This window comes from Stylophora pistillata, chromosome 2 (genome assembly GCF_964205215.1).
Source record: "Stylophora pistillata chromosome 2, jaStyPist1.2, whole genome shotgun sequence".
Lineage (NCBI taxonomy): Eukaryota > Metazoa > Cnidaria > Anthozoa > Scleractinia > Pocilloporidae > Stylophora > Stylophora pistillata.
In genome coordinates this window covers 12,656,091-12,676,215 of record NC_142520.1, presented here as the reverse complement: position 1 = coordinate 12,676,215, position 20,125 = coordinate 12,656,091, and the positions used below count along the sequence as shown (strand labels likewise).

Sequence of the window (20,125 nt, the reverse complement as noted above, 5' to 3'; positions counted from 1 at the left end):
AGCTGGGGGGTCGTAAGCTATAGCTTGGGCGGACGTTGTTACTGATGTATGAAACAACCCAATCGCTTCAGCAGACACGTTCACAGGATGTTTCTCTCATGACGTTACACAATAAGCTAAAATCATCGCCAAAGAAGGGAGTAGGGAAGCCACGTCTGTCTGACGCAGAATACTAATTTTTATTCAAAATCAAGCAAAATAGTGATTCATAGCTATAGAAACGGCTACAGAACATGGCAATCGAGCCAGTAATATTGGTGCTTCATGACCTCAAAGACTAAGTAGCAAGCAGAAATCCTGTGCTCCTAAAATGATTTGCACAGTTCTGTTTTATTTTTTACAATAACAAACCGCTGGCTTCCGCGGAAATGCTTCGCGTGCTTTGACGTAGGCGCGGGTCAAGTAACTGAGGTCACATATGATGTAAACAAGCTACAGCAGAAAGGTTTCAAATGGAGATGGTACAGATCCTTTTCAATCTTGCTTGAGAAACATTCTAGGGGCCCCCAAAGCGCTTCAGCTGACTGGTTCACAAATTCGCCCTTTCGACGTTCTTTCTCCATTCGCCATGGACAACAGCATACGAGAAAAAAATATGACCACTAGAAAGAGAGACCGCAGTGAAGTACTTCACAAGTGCTCCTCTACGTTCTCTGTTATTGCAATTGTGTTGGTTTTTGCTCTATTTGCGAGAATTGAGACTGTCGCTCGGGATTCAAGGACAATGGACTCGAAACTCTCGCTGCAAATTCAGCAAATCCGAGACGTTCTGAAAGAAAGCTCAGTCTTTTCCCGCGGGAACGAAAACCTAGACATCTCAAATGGTACGTGATCGAGAACTTGCTCTGATTTTTTTTTTTTCCAGTTTTTATCCCATCTTTTTTTCTTGTGTATGTGTTCTTTTCTAAATAGTATACGGTATCTGTGTTTCTTCTCTGAATAATAAATAGTAGAGCAATGCGATTTCGAGCTCGAGAATTCTATCATATGGTTAATAGCGCTTCATACTAATGACGTCATGAAGTTTTAGACCCCCCGCGTGACTCAGACAAGCAAACTCCACTTCTTTGAGAGCTACAAGGGAAATGGCGAGTAGTTCGCTTATTCCCTTACAGTTCTGACCGAAGAGGACGGCGCTCCGGGCTTCCAATTTGAAAGGAAACCGGAAGAATACACTGTAGACCAGCTAAAACGGTGGTTAAAATGTAGGGGCTTAAAATTAAGCGGTAAACGAGAAGATCTTGTACAGACTGTGTGAGATGCGGCAATTATCACATCCTTGATCCGGCAATCGATCACGGAAAATGGTTTGCTGCCAAAGTTCTTGAAGAAAATCATCTGATGTAAACAATGTAAAAAGGGGGTTGACAGGCCTACACGACTCCCCAGCGCATGCTTAGAATAGCCTGTTGAAAGTTTGGCCCTCACGAGTATGTCTTTGAGCGATCGCCCTCTTTTGCAAGATACGAGCGGCGGATTTTTGTATATTTCGCTCAATACTGGTTGTGTTTCTATTAAATACCAGTTCACGTAGTTCATTATGCAGTTGTCTTTGAATAATTTCTGTCTCTTTGACGCTGGATTTTCTCTTTCTTTCGGTGCTTTCCTCTTAGGAGCATGTGCTCAACTTACTTGCGCTGGTCTTAGATTTTTACTCAGTGGATCGGGAAATTCGGCTGTTGGACCTTTTTCGCCGGGCCAGTGAAGAGCACAAATATAAATTAAGTGTTTCTTGTTATGTTTTTCTCCGTAAAAAACTCACGCGAACAAGCCACTAGCCATCGCTTGCACTTTACCATGTCTTGCGAGGGTTTTGGAAAAGAAATGAATACTTTCTTCCCCGATTACTTTCACTCTGAGTGATTTTGGCCATCTATCTGCATATCTTGACTCTGTCTTACACTCACCCCAACAACAGTGTTTGGTACCAACCATGCCGCTTCCTTTTAGAACGCCAAGTCATTTTTTGACGAAATATTCCGTCGTTTTGTTTTAATTTTACAGCTCTCGCTCATACATTTCCTTAAGCTGGTCGCAATGTTTGTCTGAGTCGGTGCGGGGGGTCTCATAGGTTATCACGTAACAGAATCTATTTTTAGTAATAGCATAAAGCGCTCTTCATGGGCGACTAATCTAATTGTTTTGTTATCAATTATGTGTTCGTTCAAAACTTGACAGGCTCATGTATCTGTTTAATTCTGTCTACAGCCACACAGTATTAGGCTAGTAGCTTCCCTCGTTATCTAAGTAAATAAGTAACGAATAAGGAACCCAATCAGACAGCAGAAATTGTGTTAGAACGATACCAAGATTTATACCATATATTAATACTTTTATTAAGGGGGTTCGATTCAACTATCAATGGTTTTTTCTCTATCCAGGAGTATCTGGGCTCGAGTACACATGGCTTAAAATTGTATTCCATTTTTACAATAGCCTGATCCAGATTATATCGTCTGCTACAATGGGTTAATACCTGAAATCTAATCACTCTCAAAAAATTATTTAAAAATATGTCAATCTGTAATGCAGCCAAAACATACTTGAAACATAAGTCAATAGTTCTAGTTTGTTTATTTCAGCGATGATCCGAGACAAAATTCATGTCGTCCGTCGCAGCGTGGATACAGTCAACGGCAATGAATCTATTAGCTACCGTGACCTTGGAGAGGCTATCAAGAAATATGTGCGATCGATTATGAAAGAATATATTTGTCAAAGTCCAGACAGGGTTTGCGTGGCAGGGCCCCCTGGACCTACAGGCGTTCGTGGACTTCCCGGAAAGAGAGGGCCTAAAGGAATTAGGGGAAAAAAGGGAACGCGAGGAGTTATGGGGCCTCCGGGAAAACCTGGAAAGCAAGGCGTCAAGGGAGATATTGGGCCTGAGGGGGTCAAAGGAGAGAAAGGTAAACATAGTCATCATAATAATGATAACGGCAAAAGTAAAACTTTCTTTTTCCGGTAACGAAAAACAGATGACGTGTTCAAATATTAAGACGGTGATAGTTTGCTGTGGTTATTTTATTTGGATGTGCTTTAGTTTAATTTTTAGCAACTAATTCATTTTTATTGGTGTTTAATTGCTTTTCTAATTTCATTTTCAACATTGGTTAATGCTTATTGTGCCTATATAGCGAGTTAGCAATTCATATGAGAAGTTTAAAGAGCGCGAGAGAAGCACAAGTTTGCTCGTGGCATAGCCGATAAAAACTCCAACTTCTTGAGTGCTTTGTAAAATTCCAAAGTGTATCTTAATTAACCTTGTCATATAGACGCACAAATACAGGCACGAACCAATTGCTTTGTAGCATAGTGAACCATCTTTTGCATGACGAATAATTTTATTACAATTGTGATAATTGTGTTAGATTTACCAAATCAGGTGCAACCCAAAAACTCCAATTAAAAAGCAAGGCAAAGGGCCAAAGATTTATTCCAATAAGGGCTAACTGTGTTGTTTGAAAGCGAAAGGCGTAAGAATGTCTTGGGTGTACGAGACCAGTGCAATAAATAAGCGTTGCTGGAATTGTTGTTTACTTAAGTTCATAGCATGAGCATTGTATAACGTTGTGTTAAACATTATAAAAATTGTATGGTTTACAAGAAAAATGTTTTATTAAATAAAACCTTTAGAATATATCACCAATTGAAAATAATATTTACCGTTCCAAAGAACAGTTCAAAGATCACAAACCCTGACTTAAAGTCAGAAAGTTCATTCCTCACCTTCCAGCCGTGATTCGTCCGTATCGCGTTTGAGAATCAAAGCGCAGTTGAAACGCTAACTCTGACCGAACTTTGTCACTTTTTGGGTTAGATATCCATTGCTATCTGAATCATCTTGCGTAACCATTTTCCTTTTGAGATCATTTTCAATCATAGTGGAAGCTTTGCCTTCAAATGCAACTGCAAACACTATGTTTTTGACGCGCGGGAATGCGTCCATAGAGATTTTTCCCACAATGGCTCAAAGGAAATTAGAAAGGACAAGCACGTGCCACTCTATTACCAATTTCTGATTTTTAATCAATGTTTGCCTTTATTAATTTTTTGCTGCCTTTTGGTTTATCTTGTCAACAGATGAGCAACTTTTCACCTTCTGGCCATTTCTTTTAAGAAAGAGTCGCGTCGTTAGACTTTTGTTCTATCAGTCCTCTAACTAGTCCTCAGTTCTCTTAGAGAGACGATTATCGTTGTGAATAGGCATCTCTCTGGTTGACAAGGTGTCTTCCATCTTAAATAATACCCAAAGAACACTCTTAATCAGAATACAGTGTCGCCACAATCAAAAACACACAGACAAAACCACTCAAGGAAATTTAAAGTAGATATCGCTTTTTCAAAATCTACCGAAATTAGTTCTGCGAAGCAACATGTATGATTGACAAAACTAGATAAGTACAAGTCACCCTCTGAATCTTTATAGGCTTTCTTGTAATCACTCAATAACAAAGCCGTTGTTTGGCATTGTTGTTTAGTTGCGTAAAACATATTTTATTTCTTAGGTCCTAGTCAAAATAATTCAGTATCATTTTATTTCCTTTAACAACTCTTCTGTTCTCATTGTTACATCAAGGAAACCCAGGGACACCTGGACAACCGGGAGCTAAAGGTGAACCGGGCGAGTCTCTATCTGCCCCTAAAGTGACTGTATCACCTACTTCAAACACTGTTACTGAGAACCAAACCAGCACGTTTTATTGCTCGGCCAATGGCAATCCAGCGCCTACTGTCACCTGGAGTAAAACCGGTGGTACAGAACTCATTGCAGGCCGACATAATAAGTTGGAAATTAGAAATGCTACATATAATGACTCGGGAAATTACGTTTGCACGGCTAAAAGTATATTAGGTGGGGTACGAAAGCAGGTGAAACTCCTTGTGGAAGGTAAGCATATTCAGTGGACAGTAGGGTTTGTTTCAGTCAGAAATTATGACCCTAATGAGTTTATCTTCGAATTTTTATACAGGTTGACGTAAATTATCGCGGAATGTTCGATAATTTCATTTCACTCTTTATTTACGATAATAACAATGTCGATAATAACACTAATGCTGATAATAACAATAATAATATTGCAAATGACGATGAGAATGATAATGTTTATAATAATAATGATAGTGATGATAATGCTTTTTAATTATTATACAAACATTAAAGATAATAATAACATTAATGTCTATAGTCTACTATCGTTGCTGTAATTATGATTTTTTCTTTTGTCCTAGCATTTGATTTTACTAGCCTAAGTCTCCAAGATCTGTACTGTATATCTCAGATACAAGGAATATATGGAGTTCATATATTTTGAACTGCGGTATTATATACGTATAATGCACGATCCTCGCGGTAGATAGCGCTATTTATGCAATAGCGAAAATCAGACCTGAAAAAAAATCAGGCCTGTACGGGACTCAAACCACTGACCTCTGCGATACTAGTGCAGCGCTCTACCAATTGAGCTAACAAGCCAACTGGGAGCAGGCCGTTTTTTCAGGTCTGATTTTCGCTATTGCATAAATAGCGCTATCTACTGCGAGGATCGTGCATCATACGTATTGTATATTTCGATAGTTGCTAAGTGAACTTTTGCGAGAAAATCTATTGATTTGTTCCGTGTGTTTGTTTTTGGACATATTTATTCTTAAACCTTCCATATTTAATCATTTCTGAATAATTCGAGTTCATTCGAGTTCTCTCATTCTAGTAGGTCAAAAAATATAGAAAAATCAATAGTTTAATTTGCTCAAATCTTCAATTTTCTGTGCCCAGTCAAAATACGGAAAATCGGCCGCCATCTTGCCCCACGACCGAGTTTAAAGAGGAATGGCTCTAGTGGGTAATGTGACGCGTCAAATCGAGAACACGAAAGTCTGCATTTCACACATTTTCACTTGTTTGGGAAGGTTGTAGTCGATAATTGTCCGAAAATATGCCGACTAAGTGTGTTGTAGAAGGATGTAGCAACGTGCGAAATTTGCAAGAAGGTATCGCGCTTCATACATTCTTCATACAACACACCTAGTCGGCATATTTCGAACAATATCGACGACAATCTTCCCAAACAAGTGAAAATGTGTGAGATGCAGACTTTCGTGTTCTCGATTTGACGTCACATTACCCGCTAGAGCCATTCTTCTTTAAACTCGGTTGTGGGGCAAGATGGCGGCCGATTTTCCGTATTTTGACTGGGCATAGAAAATTAAAGATTTGAGCAAATTAAAAAATTTGTGCACAGAAATACTCCAAAAAATAAGCTTATTTCGTTAAGCGAAAAAAAAATTTGGGTTTAGGTGCACTTTAAGGTTTATTATATCCCCTCTCCTACAATTTTGAAATTCTTCCGTCGTAGAAACAGATGGCATTTTGAGTAGGAATCGTTTTAATTCAAAGAGACTTTTTCCGCTCTTTTGTGTCCTTATTCAAAAATTGTATATTTAGAGAACAATAGAACTAGACGTTCGATAGCACTTATCCAAGAATGTTGGAAAGCATTTTTTATTTACATCCAGCGATTACGAACTTGAGTATGCTTGACCTGGTACTAATAAACTACTGTGGAACCAAAAAGCTGTCTTATCATTGAAGTCCGTTAAAGCTCGCTTGAAGCAGATCGCCGCGTCCAAGAAAATTGTGATGAGTTTTGTTCCTGCTGCTGAGTGGTCTCTGCTGAGCTAGTTTTCCCCACTGTTGTTGTGCCATCCGCGAGAGTTCAGTTATGAGCGAAAACCTATCATCATAAAACTTAGAATAACACATATTTTTGTCTTGTTTTGTTCTGTTTTCCTCAGTTCCTCCACGATTCACTAAAATTCCAAACAGAGTCATTACAGTCAAAAGAGGTGCAAAGGCATCTGTTTCTTGCCAAGCGTTTGGTTTCCCGTCACCGAATATAGTTTGGTCGAGAGGACTTGTCCCGTTACCTCAAGGTCGAACAAGTCTTAGCAATGGAACCCTAGAGATATTATACTTTGGTCCTAAAGATTCTGGTACGTACCAGTGTACCGTATCCAACAAGCTGGGATCTGTCAGTGTTTTGACAAGCTTAAATTACAAACAAACTGGTACGTCTGAAGACGATAACTTTTTTTTTCTTTTGTTAAACATAAAGGGGCGGTTATTTACACGAAGTTTAACCCATACCTGGTTTTTAAACAAGCAATGGACCTAACGTATTCTATATAAGAGGATGCTTTTCATTTGATAAATGCCCTTCCACTGCTAGCTTTCGGCCCTCTTAACACTGTTCACAAAAATTAATGCTTAGATGAAAGACTCAGCTGATAGTTTAAAGTGCAGGTTGTTAAACAACGGCTGAACTCTGTTTAATTAACAGGGTCATCTTAAAAAGTTAAATGTCGGTTTGCACATTTCAACAACCTCTCTTTGATGCCTAGTAAAAATTGGAGTGCCTTGACATGTTCGGGAGATGATTGCACACTTTTTTCGCGACTTGCGAGAGATGGTGATCAAACTGCAGTGCTAATTCTCACAATAGCTGCAGGGCATTTATTTCATGTTTTTGAGGGAAAAATAAAATAGAATAAGAGTACTTGCAACTTTTCTTATTATTACCCAAGCAACGACACAACCATTATACTCTCTGAATAAAGGCTGAAAGTTTCTGAAGAAACTGTGGTGCTGCGTCGGTGGGGGTAACAAGGTAATTTGGTTATATCAACTAAGTTGAAATTGTAAATTGGCCACCGTAACGAATAAAAAAGCTGACGTTTCGAGCGTTAGCCCTTCGTCATTCGTTTGAGCCTGCGTACCGGCCCTTGAGGGAGGGGGAAGGGGGTGGAGAGCCGACCGGAGCGAGGCTTGGGGAAGGGATAGGAGGGCGAGCGGAGCGAGGCTTGGGGAGAGGATAGGAAGGAGGAGCCTGCAAGCGACCCCTTGGATTCTTCGAAATATCCGATCTCTCATGGACGAAGTATTCTCATTGGTCGAGATCAAATAACTGTCATTCAGCCGTGACAGTGATGAGTAACAGTCAAGTTGTGCTCGAGCAACTTTGATGAGAATACGTTGAAAAACATCCTAGAAAAACGCGGAATTAACCTGAAAAACAAACAGCGCCAAGCCTTGGAACAGCTCTAGGTCAAAAAGAAGGATTTTGTAGCTATCTTTCCGACTGGGTTTGGAAAAAGTTTAATTTTCCGAGCTCTAGTGTTGCTTGCACGCTTCGAGGCCAACGACGATAAACGGCCCGTTGTGTTGGTTATAACTCCACTTACAGGCATCGTACAGAATCAAATACTGGAGCTTAAATCTCTTGTTTTAACTGGTTGTAATGTAACCGAAGTTCTCGATAATTTGGATTCATTATCACAAGTTGATCTGGTATACGCTTCGGCCGAGAGTGCAATCGATGAACGTTTCACGAACTTCCTTAAAGAGAAAGATAAGGGTTTGTGTCAAGAACAGTTGCTCTGATAGTTGATGAATCACACACGATTCAAACTTGGACTGGCCTGGCCTGAGGTAAGGAAAAGTAAAATTCGAATACTTGATGTGCATGATATGATCAATGCGAGCGGAATTCCGAGCTGCTCGCGAAGCAACTTTTGTGTTCTGTTTACTAAATAACACGACTAATATATTGAAACCTACGTTTTCTTTCAAAATAAAAGCAAAGACACGAACAGTAAGAAAACCATTGCATTCCGTTCAGCATATGGCAAGCTGTCTTCTTTAAGATCTTTTTTTGGGAAAGGTAGGTTGTTTGTCTTATATTCAATATACAATTTACAGAATTTCACCATATTTTATATTATTTTCAGACATCCCTTTTGCAGCAATAACTGGAACGGCTGATGACGAGACTAGGGAGATTATTTCCTCACCCTTGTGTCTGCAAGAGAGAGATTTGGCTGTTTTGTGAAGTGAAATCCAAGATCTCGAAGGTGGTCCGCGATAACATATTGGAATTCTTCTCTCTGACTTGCTTTAATAATATCAATAAAGCTTTTGAACCCAGTTCCTAACTTGATTCTTAAGTTATCTGCACAAAAGCGGCAAATTGACGGATACATACATACATACATTGGTTACATACATTGGCTAATTGACCACTCCCCATAGGGGCTTTTCAGTGCCAACACCCACCCATTTCACCCAGGGGAGGACATCCACCACACAGTAATTTCTTACAGTTTATTCGTCTTTATCCAAAGACTAGAATATCTATACATTTCTTGATTATAGAAAGGTAGCAGGTTCTCCTCACTTATTTTAAGACCATGAGTATTGGTCCGACCGGGACTCGAACCCTCGACCTCCCTCACAACACAATCCTGCGCTCTAACCAATTGAGCTAACCGGGAGGCGGTTAGCTCAATTGGAATATCTATATTAGGAATATCTATATTAGGTTTTCTACCCCATAGGTTTATCTTTGAAATTTTCCTAGTTGTCTGACATTTTCATCCACGTGTAGCAGAGTTTTGACAGCTTGCATGAGTCAGTGCTCTGCTATTTTTAGTATTTTCCATGCTACACTGGCGTACGTCTTAAAATGGTGCTTCGTGATTGGATAGTTTTGACAGTTATTGATTGATATTCGGAACACGATACGCGTAGTTAATCGGTGGGAGTTTCGAAGAATCCACGGGGTGGCTGGCAGGCCCTTCCTTTCCTCTCCCCAACCCTCTCTCCGCTCTGCTCCCCACCCCCTTCCCCCCTCCCTCTAGGGCCACCACGCAGGCTACATTCGTTACGGTGGCCAATTTACAATTTCAACTTAGTCGATATAACATTATACTCTCTGTTTCTGTCAACTAAACAGACTTTAAGGCTACATTTACAAACCTTGGTGCAAGCGGAAGATTTGGTCCAACATCTCTTGGAGGTCACTACACAGGTCAGGATCACGACGGACAGGTTGCACTGTCCGATGGTATTCAACAGTGGACCGTGCTGCACACTGGTGACTATAGAATAATAGCTATAGGAGCTGCAGGAGGGTACGATATAGCCATCAACAGTGCTCTGTACCGAGGAAGAGGAGCAAGAATGATTGGAATATTCAGTTTAAACCAGGGTGAGGTCATTCAGATACTAATCGGTCAAGAAGGAGGAATAAACAAGAATGCACCGTCTTCTGGCGGTGGTGGAGGCACATTTGTAGTGAGGGGAGCAAACAAACCTTTGATTATAGCCGGGGGTGGAGGAGGCATAGAGAGTGCAAGTTCAAGGCATTCAGGATGTGATGCTAGATCAGGTTCATCGGGAAATCCTGGTTACAAATCGTGGTCGGGGGGGAGCAATGGACATGGTGCACAAACGGCTGATTCTGACAATTCTGGTAAGTGGTTTGTCTCGATATGTCATCTCCTGTTTCCAAAGCAAAAACTCCATTCGAAAATCAATTAATTATTGCCTGAGAAAAAAGCCTGAAAGTAAAACTCATTGAAGTCAAAATAAATGAGTTTATGTATGATTTTCCTTTTTAAAGCGCTAACCAATTAATGACGCTTGCCATATGAATTTCCCATGAGCACTGATTAAGTTGTTACAACATTAGGCTGAGATTGACCTATATTTAATGACTAAGTAGGTTATGTATTATCAATCTCTGCAAATCTTTGTCGCACGAATGTAACTTGTAATCTAGTCAGACATTGATGAAAAATTTCACTAATGTCTAAGTCTAATGTGCAGGTTGAGAATCGACTGCATACAACTACTTTTCTTATTGTTATCATCGTTAACAGGTGGCGGCGGAGGAGGTTTCTACTCCAGCGGGAGAAGCTCAAAGCAGTTTGGCGGTACCATGGGAACAGGTGGAGAGGGTGGAAAAGGATTTCTCCAGGGAGGGGTGGGAGGTAGAGCTAATGTTAACAATGTTGTTGGTGGATTTGGTGGAGGTGCAGGAGCTTATGGAAATGGAGGAGGTGGGGGAGGAGGAGGAGGGTACTCTGGAGGAAGCAGTGGAGATAATGTGAGAGATTCTTGTGGAGGCGGTGGAGGATCTTACAATGCTGGTAAAAATCAACAAAACGAATGTTGCTATCGATCATCTGGCCATGGTCAGGTGATCATAACCGAAATGTAAAAAAGATAAAAACACCATCTATGGTGAAAAGCCCTGAGCGCTGACTGAATAAACAGCTAAAACAGTAGAATATGTAACTATTAGCCAACAAGACCCAAAAGTGTAGAAAGTATGGTCAGAGTGTGGTTTTGAATATATAATTAATACCTTTTCTGGCATCAATAAACCCTTGACGACTGATCCCGTGTTAAAACAGCCCTTTTCTTATTGCGGAGGCAAGCGAAAAGTGATCCGTTTCTCAAGGAAACAGTCGTGAAATTATTGGTATAGCACAAGGAAACAATTTAAGGTTGCAATGTGAAAAAAGAAAAAAATCTAAAAGTCAGTGATGAATTCTTCGTAGCTAGGTAAGAGGGCAAAATACCTATAATGTCACGCTACCTTCACAACACCTTAAATCACGCTCTCTTTACGTGCAACTGAGTGCTGTTGCCCCCTCATAGTCGCTTGACGGGACAGAATTTCATTTTTGTTTGGATGTCATATGACCCCTACGTAACCCAATAAATAAAATATGAGTATGGTTTAATTAGGCAACATGTTGTATTAATTTTTCTAAATTTTCAGTCCAGTATTGAAATAACAATATTTTGTAAGAGTAAGCCATCAAAATGACCATGTGATTTAAGAGAGCCTTACCAGTTTTCCATCGAAGGTTATTTGAAAATATCGAAAAGGTCGAGTGACTTGTATTATTTCATTTAAAAGTCAAATAAGAAGTCAAACAATTCTTTCCCATCAATGCTTTCATTTCGCGATATCCTATCTGAAGAGTGCACTTTTCAAAGTCTAGATTAGCTTTCCAGCGGTCCTTGTAGTATTCAGTTTGTTATTTTATTTTATTAAGCTCAAGATATTTAGCTTGTAAATGATCAACTCTTGAATTACCTTTTGAAAATATTTCATTCAGCAAGTATAAGTTCCCAGGGTCAGAGGACACAGGAACGTGCTTGTTACATTTATTCAATTACGTTTGTTTCCGAAAGAGTGGGAAGAAAATAAGAAAGGAGCCGTAAATTCTGTAAAAAAACGCTGTTTTCAGATAAGGAAGTAAACCAGTAACTTAGGATTTATAGAGAGCTCAATATTTCTTCTTGTTTTTCGTGTAGGTGTTTAATTCAGGTTAGTCATATGATTATTAAACGGAATAAAACTTATTGTCGAGTTTTGGAAAGTCATTTTGCTCAGTTTAATCGGGCTTCCTGGTTCCAGTAAAGCCATTCCTCTTTTTTTTTCGTTTAGCGTCGAATGCGTTTCCTGATATTAGGCCGGTCGGTCGGATTGAAAACAAAAAAGACAAAAAAAAAAAAAAAAGTAAAAAAAGAAAACAAAAGAAGTCTCTGGAAAGGAGGCCAGAAGTTTACAAAACTTAATTTCTTGTTATGTTTGGATTAACAAAATGCTCAATGCACAGTTATCTTGTTCCCGTTTTATCTTTATACTGTTGCTATGCTCATTTTGAAGGTAAAAGAATTGCTTAAGGGGGAAAATGGCTTAACATCCTCAGTGCTTCAGCTAACTAGTACATAAATCATTAATACTTTGGACATTGTGACAGCTCCAAAAAGAATATATCCGCTAAATGAGTTCACGCGACGTGACGTTTCCGACTGCCAAGTTTTGACTGTTTGCTTATTTATCACGCTAGATGCTAATAACATAATAGTTTTAACTCTCAAATGCCAAAATTGGGCATGAAAAAGTTGCTTTTTCCTGAAGTTGGTTTCTAGAAGAAATATGGAATTCTTTTGACTTCAACCTAGAATATAAAAGACACCTACTACAAAACTCGCGAGAATTGCAGAGTCAATGATTTACTCTTCCTCGGAGAAGTTACGTAATGTTAGTAATAATGATAATAATGATGATAGCAATGATGACGATGGTAACTTGAAAAAGTGCGGAAAACGACAAACTTTCTGCAGTAGCTCCCTTGTTTTCCTATTTATTTCAGAACATCTTTTCCTTGTAATTGCTTTTTTTTCATTGTTTTTCGTATATTCGTTTGTGCATGAAGCTAAAAAGAGAGACCAATCAATGAATAGTTCTCAAAGGGTGTGATAGGATATTTATAAACAGGAAGATTAAGTAAACCCCTGGCCCCGATTGATGTAAGGTTGGATTACGCTATCCACGGGATAAATCTGTATCCTATGGATAGCGCATTACGTTTTGCTGACAGCTATCGGCTGGATAGCGATTTATCCGTTGGATAGCGTTGTCCACCCTTTCTATAACTGAGACCTGGTTAGCAATTAGCCACAATAAGACATATTTTCTCTGCCCGGGGCGAGAGACAGGCTGGTGTAGCTATTGAAAATATCTTTGAAAGTGAATAACCGTGAAACTTCCTTTCTGGTAAGACTCTTCCGCCTTTCTCCATCCAGGAGTTAAAATGGGCGCTGATAAAATCAATCTGACTCAAGGTGGTCCTTGTGTCACGATTTATCGTGCATACATCCGCAGAATTTCCAAATCAGTTTTCGTTTTTGAAAAGAAAACTTGTTAGTGCTCCTTCGTCAACCCAGCAATATGTGAAGACGCCACAAACCAATTAGGAAAAGTTGTTCAACACTTCAAATATCCTATTTCAGTCATCGATAGGGCTCAGAAATGAAATCCAACGTGAGCCTTTAACGTGAGCTTAAGTGGGACGAGATTTTATATTTTCCGGCAAGTATAGCTCAGTAAAATTTATGAGATAGATTGATCCATGATTTTAGGAGAAGCTAACTCGTTTTGAAACTTTCTAAACGAGTTCTAACAAAAACGGCCAGGGACGCCAACATGACTCTTTTATTTTGCGCCAGTTCAAATTTTGAGAAAAATTCATCCAGATCAATTCCATCATGAAACAATCAATAAAGAGATGTTAAAAAATCACTTTTTCTTGTTATTACCAACGATCTAACGTTTTAATTTCTCTCTTGACAGAATGAATAAGAGACACTGATCTGTCCAACCTATGAAAAAAATAACAGAACTTAAATTACCGAAGAACCTTATTTTGAAAAAAAATTTTTTTGATTGCTCACGAATTTCCCGAGCATAAATCATGGCGTTAGTCTAAGTAATGAGTGCATATCTCGCATATTTTAACTAATGAGTTTCACGAGTTTTGATTAAACCCGTTCTCCATGATCAGGTATCGATACAAAATAATTTTCCTTCAATCATATTTTATAGAAAAAAACCAGGGAATCTTTTGAAAATGAGATTGTTAAAGAGAAAATGAAAAAGAAAATGAGGTAAAATATAACATAATAAAATTAATCCAATTTAAAATTCAGATTAAAGATGAAGTAAAGATGCGCCTATTGTAAGAGTTCGTTTTGCTTTGTTTATTGACCAAAAAAGGCTAAAGATAATTGAAGTGCCCTATAAATAATTTTGCTTCCCGAAACTTCGTTAGGAGAGGCAGCTTGATCCAAGAAACAAAATTGTCAGCAGTGGTATAATGTTTGTCTCAGTATTATACCTCTGTGGCATTATTTTATAAATGATTTAAAGAGGGTAAAACAGAGAACTCCACAGGGTCTTGAGCGATTCTTAAAGAAAGAAAAGAAAATAATTATTTCCATAGAAGCAATTCAGTTTGCAACGACCAAAACGCTTATGAGGGACTGTTTGAAAGGTCATTTTAGATGCAGGGAGGATGAATAAACTTTTGTCGAGGCTCTGAAATAAATGTTACCTAGAATTTCATAATGAATGAAAATAATATTATCTACTTGGTTATTGTTTTTTCACAGAGGAAGAAAAAAAAGACAATTTAAGTATTACTTCGATTTCTTATGAATACAAAGTCGAAAACACATCGATCTTTTATGCTTGTTGATTGGTTTTAGGAAGAGACCAACACATGTTCTAATTCCTAAACAATGGATGATGAAAGATTCTAACGTTTCAGCCGTCTTAAACATTAATAGCGAAAATTGAGGGTTCAGGAAAAACAATTTTGTCCTTCTTTTTTCGTTTGCATCTTTGAAGCGTACAGTTACCTCATGTATAAGCAATCTAAGCAACAGTTTCATGAATAAAAGCAGCGAAACAAGCAAAGTAGTTTTGAAAAAATTAAAGCTGGTTTAGAGAAAGAAAGACTGGAGGTGAGACATTTCATTGTTACTTCATTCATAGCCGTGGGTGTTAAGTAAAATAAAGGCGTTGTAAAGACTTCATCAGAATTTTATTGCTCAGACTTTCAAGCATACAGTATCACGAAATGAATTCGAATTGAACTTAGAAATTCTCCGGGAAGCTTCAGTGAACTTCGCTAAATACGTACGTCCAAAAGCCCTCTCTTTTGCGCGAACTTCGCGTTCAACTTAACTTTCTCATACAAGAGAGGATAATTAACACGGAAACATTAATGTTCTAGAATGCATGAAATTTATAATAGACACTAAATTTTCAATAGCACCTGCACGTGCTAAGCGGACTGTCATAACAAAATAGAACCGACTTGGGTTTTGATCAATGGATGATTAGTAAAATGGTAGAATATATTTATGATTGTGCGAATAGTTTCACATTTCTATCCGTTTATGGGAGGACTGCTAAAAGATTCTGTTTTCATAAGACAAACGTTTAAACGTTGTTTCATTTATTTATTTGCTTTTTCATCTTGTGAACGTTATCTAGAAAGATAAGAACGGGCTACCTCGGACGCTCCCAGACCCGGAGGCTGCTTTTCAATTATGTGGTCTTATATATTCACATTAAGGCACCTTTGCTAAAAAATGATAAGCCGACCTATGCCGAACCAAAGGTTGACGATCCAGTATGACAGCGAGTCTTTGGGCAGATAGAACAGAATCTGAATCGAAGTCTCAGCTGATTCGGTTGATATCAATGGAATTTTTTGAAACTACGATTCTTAAATTTCATTCAGTTGTATTCTATTGCATGCTTATGTTATCAGTATTTCTTACTTCTTAAACGAGCCAATCCGTGGACCAATTAAACTCTCTCTACCCCCCTGTCTAATATACAGATAGCTGTCGGAGACTCAAGTTTTTTAAACTAAGAGACGGATATGCATTGGTGGGCCATGTGTTTAAAAACATTTTATTAGCAGTCGGAATGCATATGTATAGTCACTGCAGAAATTGGTGCACAATGGAGGACACATGTAAATCGATCAACATGGAACCCTCAGGAGACAAAAATGAAGTTTTATGTCAATTCAGTGACTCGGACCATTTACAACATCCAAATGATCTGAAACCGATGACAGGCTTCATGTATAGGGGCACGGAGGTAGGAATTTATGTTTGATTTTTATGTTTATCATTTTATTATGTTTTTTTATAGCTTGCTGCTGATAGTAAGCCTTGTGAACCGTTTAAAAGATTTTCTTCGCTCCTTATTGTGGTGGCCAACTAGAAAGCCTTTGCTACTTTGGCCACCACACACATTTTTATAATCTGTATGTACTTTATTTATTTTATTCTATAATCATTTGTTACAACTTTACTTTTCTATCTATGCTAATTTTATGTAAAAAGTGTGAAATAAATGAACCAATGAACCATTGTCTTCGGCAACTCAGATGAGACAATTTCATCTGCAAACCTTCTAAAATGAAGCCTGAAAACACGTGAATCGGCCAAAGAGGAAACAAAAAATGGAAATATTAAGGTTGCTATATGACATACGTTCTAATTGGCTGAGACAGCGTGCTTTATCAGAGTACCAAGAAGGGAGAACGTCTCGTTTCTCCCCCTTTACTTCTTCTGTTCCGTAACTACTTCCCACGTACTTTACAAGAGACTAAAGCACAGTCGAGGCTTCTTTATTTGGGTAACAAAAAATTAAAAAACTCAAAGTATGCCGTCTACGGGTCAAAAGTATAAAAGGCTCGCAGTTAGCTCAACGGATAGAGCGCTGGACTGATGTGCGGGAGGTCGAGGGTTCGAGCCCCGACCGGACCAACACTCAAGGTCTTAATATAACTGAGAAGAATATGCTGCCTTTCTGTAACATCAAGAAATGGTTTAGATACTCTAGTCTTCTCGGATAGGGACGAATAGATGGAGGTCCCGTCTCCTAAAGGGTTAAGGGAAGGAGACGTTAATTTCCCACGCACGAGATTACTGTGTGATGAATGTCCTCCCCTGGGGTGGGATGGGTGGGTTGTTGTCTTGCGTTTCATACATGAGCCTCTAGCTCGGACAATATGGGTATTCATGCCCCACGTAAAGACATTAAACGTTGATTACTATTACAATGAGCCATCACCATTATTTCATGAAAAATAAGGCTCAATATCTTTCCCCATTGGAACAAGTGTTGCTTCCACATGTGCTACAACAATGCAACTTGCCTTGTTGGATTTACAGACAAGGCATACAAGTATGTGTGTCCACCTGGTTACGAGGGAAAACACTGTGAAAAAGGCAAGAGTTATTTTGCACGTGCACTCTATTAATCATGTGATTAGCCCTACGTACTCGTCGAAATACGGCACAACTCGTTAAAATACCCAACGATATTACACAACCGAAACGTTTATTAAGATACAATAAACGATATATTACCCGTTTCCCCTGAAAACCATGTGATCCTCCCAACACACCTCCCAGCCCCCCTCCACCTCTGCTAGAAAATAGAGAGCTTAAGCATCGGACGTTTTTGATTCACGAACGTCAACCGGAAGTTTAAATATGAGCTTCGAATTCAGTACGCATGTGCAGACGTTTTCGACGTGAGGTCGCAGACGTGAAAGCGGGATGTTTGCCGTGCGTGTTGTTTTGCTCTGTCTCAGGACTGTCTCAGTACTAGACTGGCGCCATGTCTTCATTTTCAATCGTCAAATCAAACCCGTGAGTACATTCTATGTTTCATAAGAAAGTAGCTTTTTTTTTTATCTGCACTTAAACAATAACTTTTAAATTTGGGACAAAATGTGCCTAACTGTGTGTTTGGTACAAGTTTCTGCAGGAAACACGAGAGATGTCAGGGTCGTTGGTTTCGAAACTAATTACCACGAGAGACTTTTCCTCGAAGCCTGGCACTCTACTTTGGATCCGAATACTTGGAACGATCACATCGTACTTACAGAAGCCTATAAAGACCTCGCGCGAGCATAAAATACATAGTCACGAGCGCAAGCCTCGCGTCACGTTTCAAGTTTAAATAGTGTATGATAACGATCTTCGTTTTTTCATATCACTGGTGAAGGCTTAAGCATTAGTCGAAACGTCTGTTTCAGAAATAACAACAGTCAGAGGCAACCAATTTTCCATAAAACTCAAGCATACAGTCAGTTTCCAATTAAATACGTTATACAAATTCAGGATTGGATTTGGTGCCCTCCTTACTATAGGCGCCCTCACGAATTTTATTTTGTCATTTTTGGCTGGTAATGAGTGCCCCTATAGAATAGGCAATGACTCTCATTAAAAAATTCACTCCTGTACCAACCAGCGCCCCAATTGTGACTCAGTAATAGCTCTGCGGAGTACATGTACATTGAGATCAACCGTGGTTCATCTTCCTTTATTGCTCACTCTATGTCTCCGTCTTTCATGGCGATTTCATGAAAAACTTGAGGTTTTGTCGTTATGGAAGTGGAATTAGTTCACGTTGCACACGCATAAAACCAGAATGTTACATTTTCCAATTTAAAATGACTGCGCTCCAAGTAATTTTAAAAAGAACGCTCTCTACATTGGGTAGTAACAAATACTTTGGATTAACACGACTATTTCTATCTCAGTCTTGACTTTTAGTGAAGTCTCTTTCTGTCTCTCGTAACTGCGTGACAAACAAAACAGTAGGTCGCTTAGAGCCGGAAGAATCAGCTTTCGGCAGCAACATTTTTCTTGATGGGTGTGGAGACTTCTCTCACCTGAATGCTGTTTTTATTGTGGTATCATCAAGCATGAAAAAGCTTCAAAGTGTTAAATTCAGGCGTCAACCAGGGGTTGTAGACGTTAATTTCGTAAATAATTGAGTCCGCTTCTGTGCATTTTTGGGTGGAATTCTCGAAAATGTGGATAGTATACGTATTGACCGGCTGTGCTAGAAGTTCGCGAAAACGACAACATATTTTAGTATTTACATACTCCTCTACCCTATTTTAGTCTGAATAAAAATTTCATGAGGAGAAATTGTAATTTTGCAATGAGCGAAGATTAAAAGTTACATATTTACGGCCATGGCGGCAAAGGCAAAGTAGGTGTCAAACTGAAAAATACTTCTGTGTAAAAAGCGTTAAAAAAGAAAAACTTAAGTGATTTTTCTCACAAAGGATCGATCTAATTATATGAAGCAAAAAAGAAATTCCTCAAAGAAGAGTTTTGTAAAAGGACGATTTTCGCCGGAAAAAAAATGTTTTACAATATTTCGAAAAAACAAGGTGGTTTCGATTACTATCAGACTCATTGGTAAAGTTTGACAGAAATCTATTTTTGAACCGAAATGCATCGGATCCTATTTACAGAGAAAAATGTAAATGCAAATTTACCTCCCATAAATGGGAAAAAAATACTTTTATACTAATATTGATGAAGATGACTTAAGAATTCCTTTTCAGCATACAATGCCTTTCTTACAAACCTCAATGCCAGTGGAAGATTTGGTCCAACGACGCTGGGCAGTCACTACACAGGTCAGGATCATGACGGACAAGTTACAATGTCCAGCGGTATTCAACAGTGGACTGTGCCGTACACTGGCAACTACAGAATAGAAGCAATTGGAGCTGTAGGAGGGTACGATGTGCACACTAACAGTGCTCTGGGCCGCGGAAGAGGAGCAAGAATGATTGGAACATTCAGTTTAAACAAGAGTGAAGTCATTCAGATACTTATCGGTCAAGAAGAAGGAATAAACAAGGAAAGTTATTCTTCTGGCGGTGGTGGAGGTACATTTGTAGTGATAGGAGCCAACAAATATTTGATTATAGCTGGGGGTCGAGGAGGCATAAACTATCTAGGGTCAAGGCATTCAGTATGTGATGCTGGTAATGGTTCTTCAGGAAATCGTGGGTACAAATCCTGGACAGGGGGGAGCAATGGACATTGTGCACAAGAGGCTGATACTGGCAGATCAGCTAAGTGGTT

General features: G+C 39.0%; 2 protein-coding genes across 2 annotated transcripts in view; both read left to right on the top strand.

Annotated features, from left to right (window-relative positions):
• The window catches only part of LOC111346825 (uncharacterized), a 551,029-nt gene that overhangs the window by 43,582 nt on the left and 487,322 nt on the right, over positions 1 to 20,125 (top strand).
• On the top strand, positions 421 to 12,219 carry LOC111347223 (uncharacterized). The gene is made up of 6 exons (XM_088749005.1): positions 421 to 824; positions 2,583 to 2,906; positions 4,577 to 4,888; positions 6,793 to 7,065; positions 9,789 to 10,307; positions 10,717 to 12,219. Exons 1-6 carry the CDS (start codon positions 569 to 571, stop codon positions 11,055 to 11,057), a joined length of 2,025 nt encoding a protein of 674 aa, XP_088605131.1. The 5' UTR covers positions 421 to 568; the 3' UTR covers positions 11,058 to 12,219.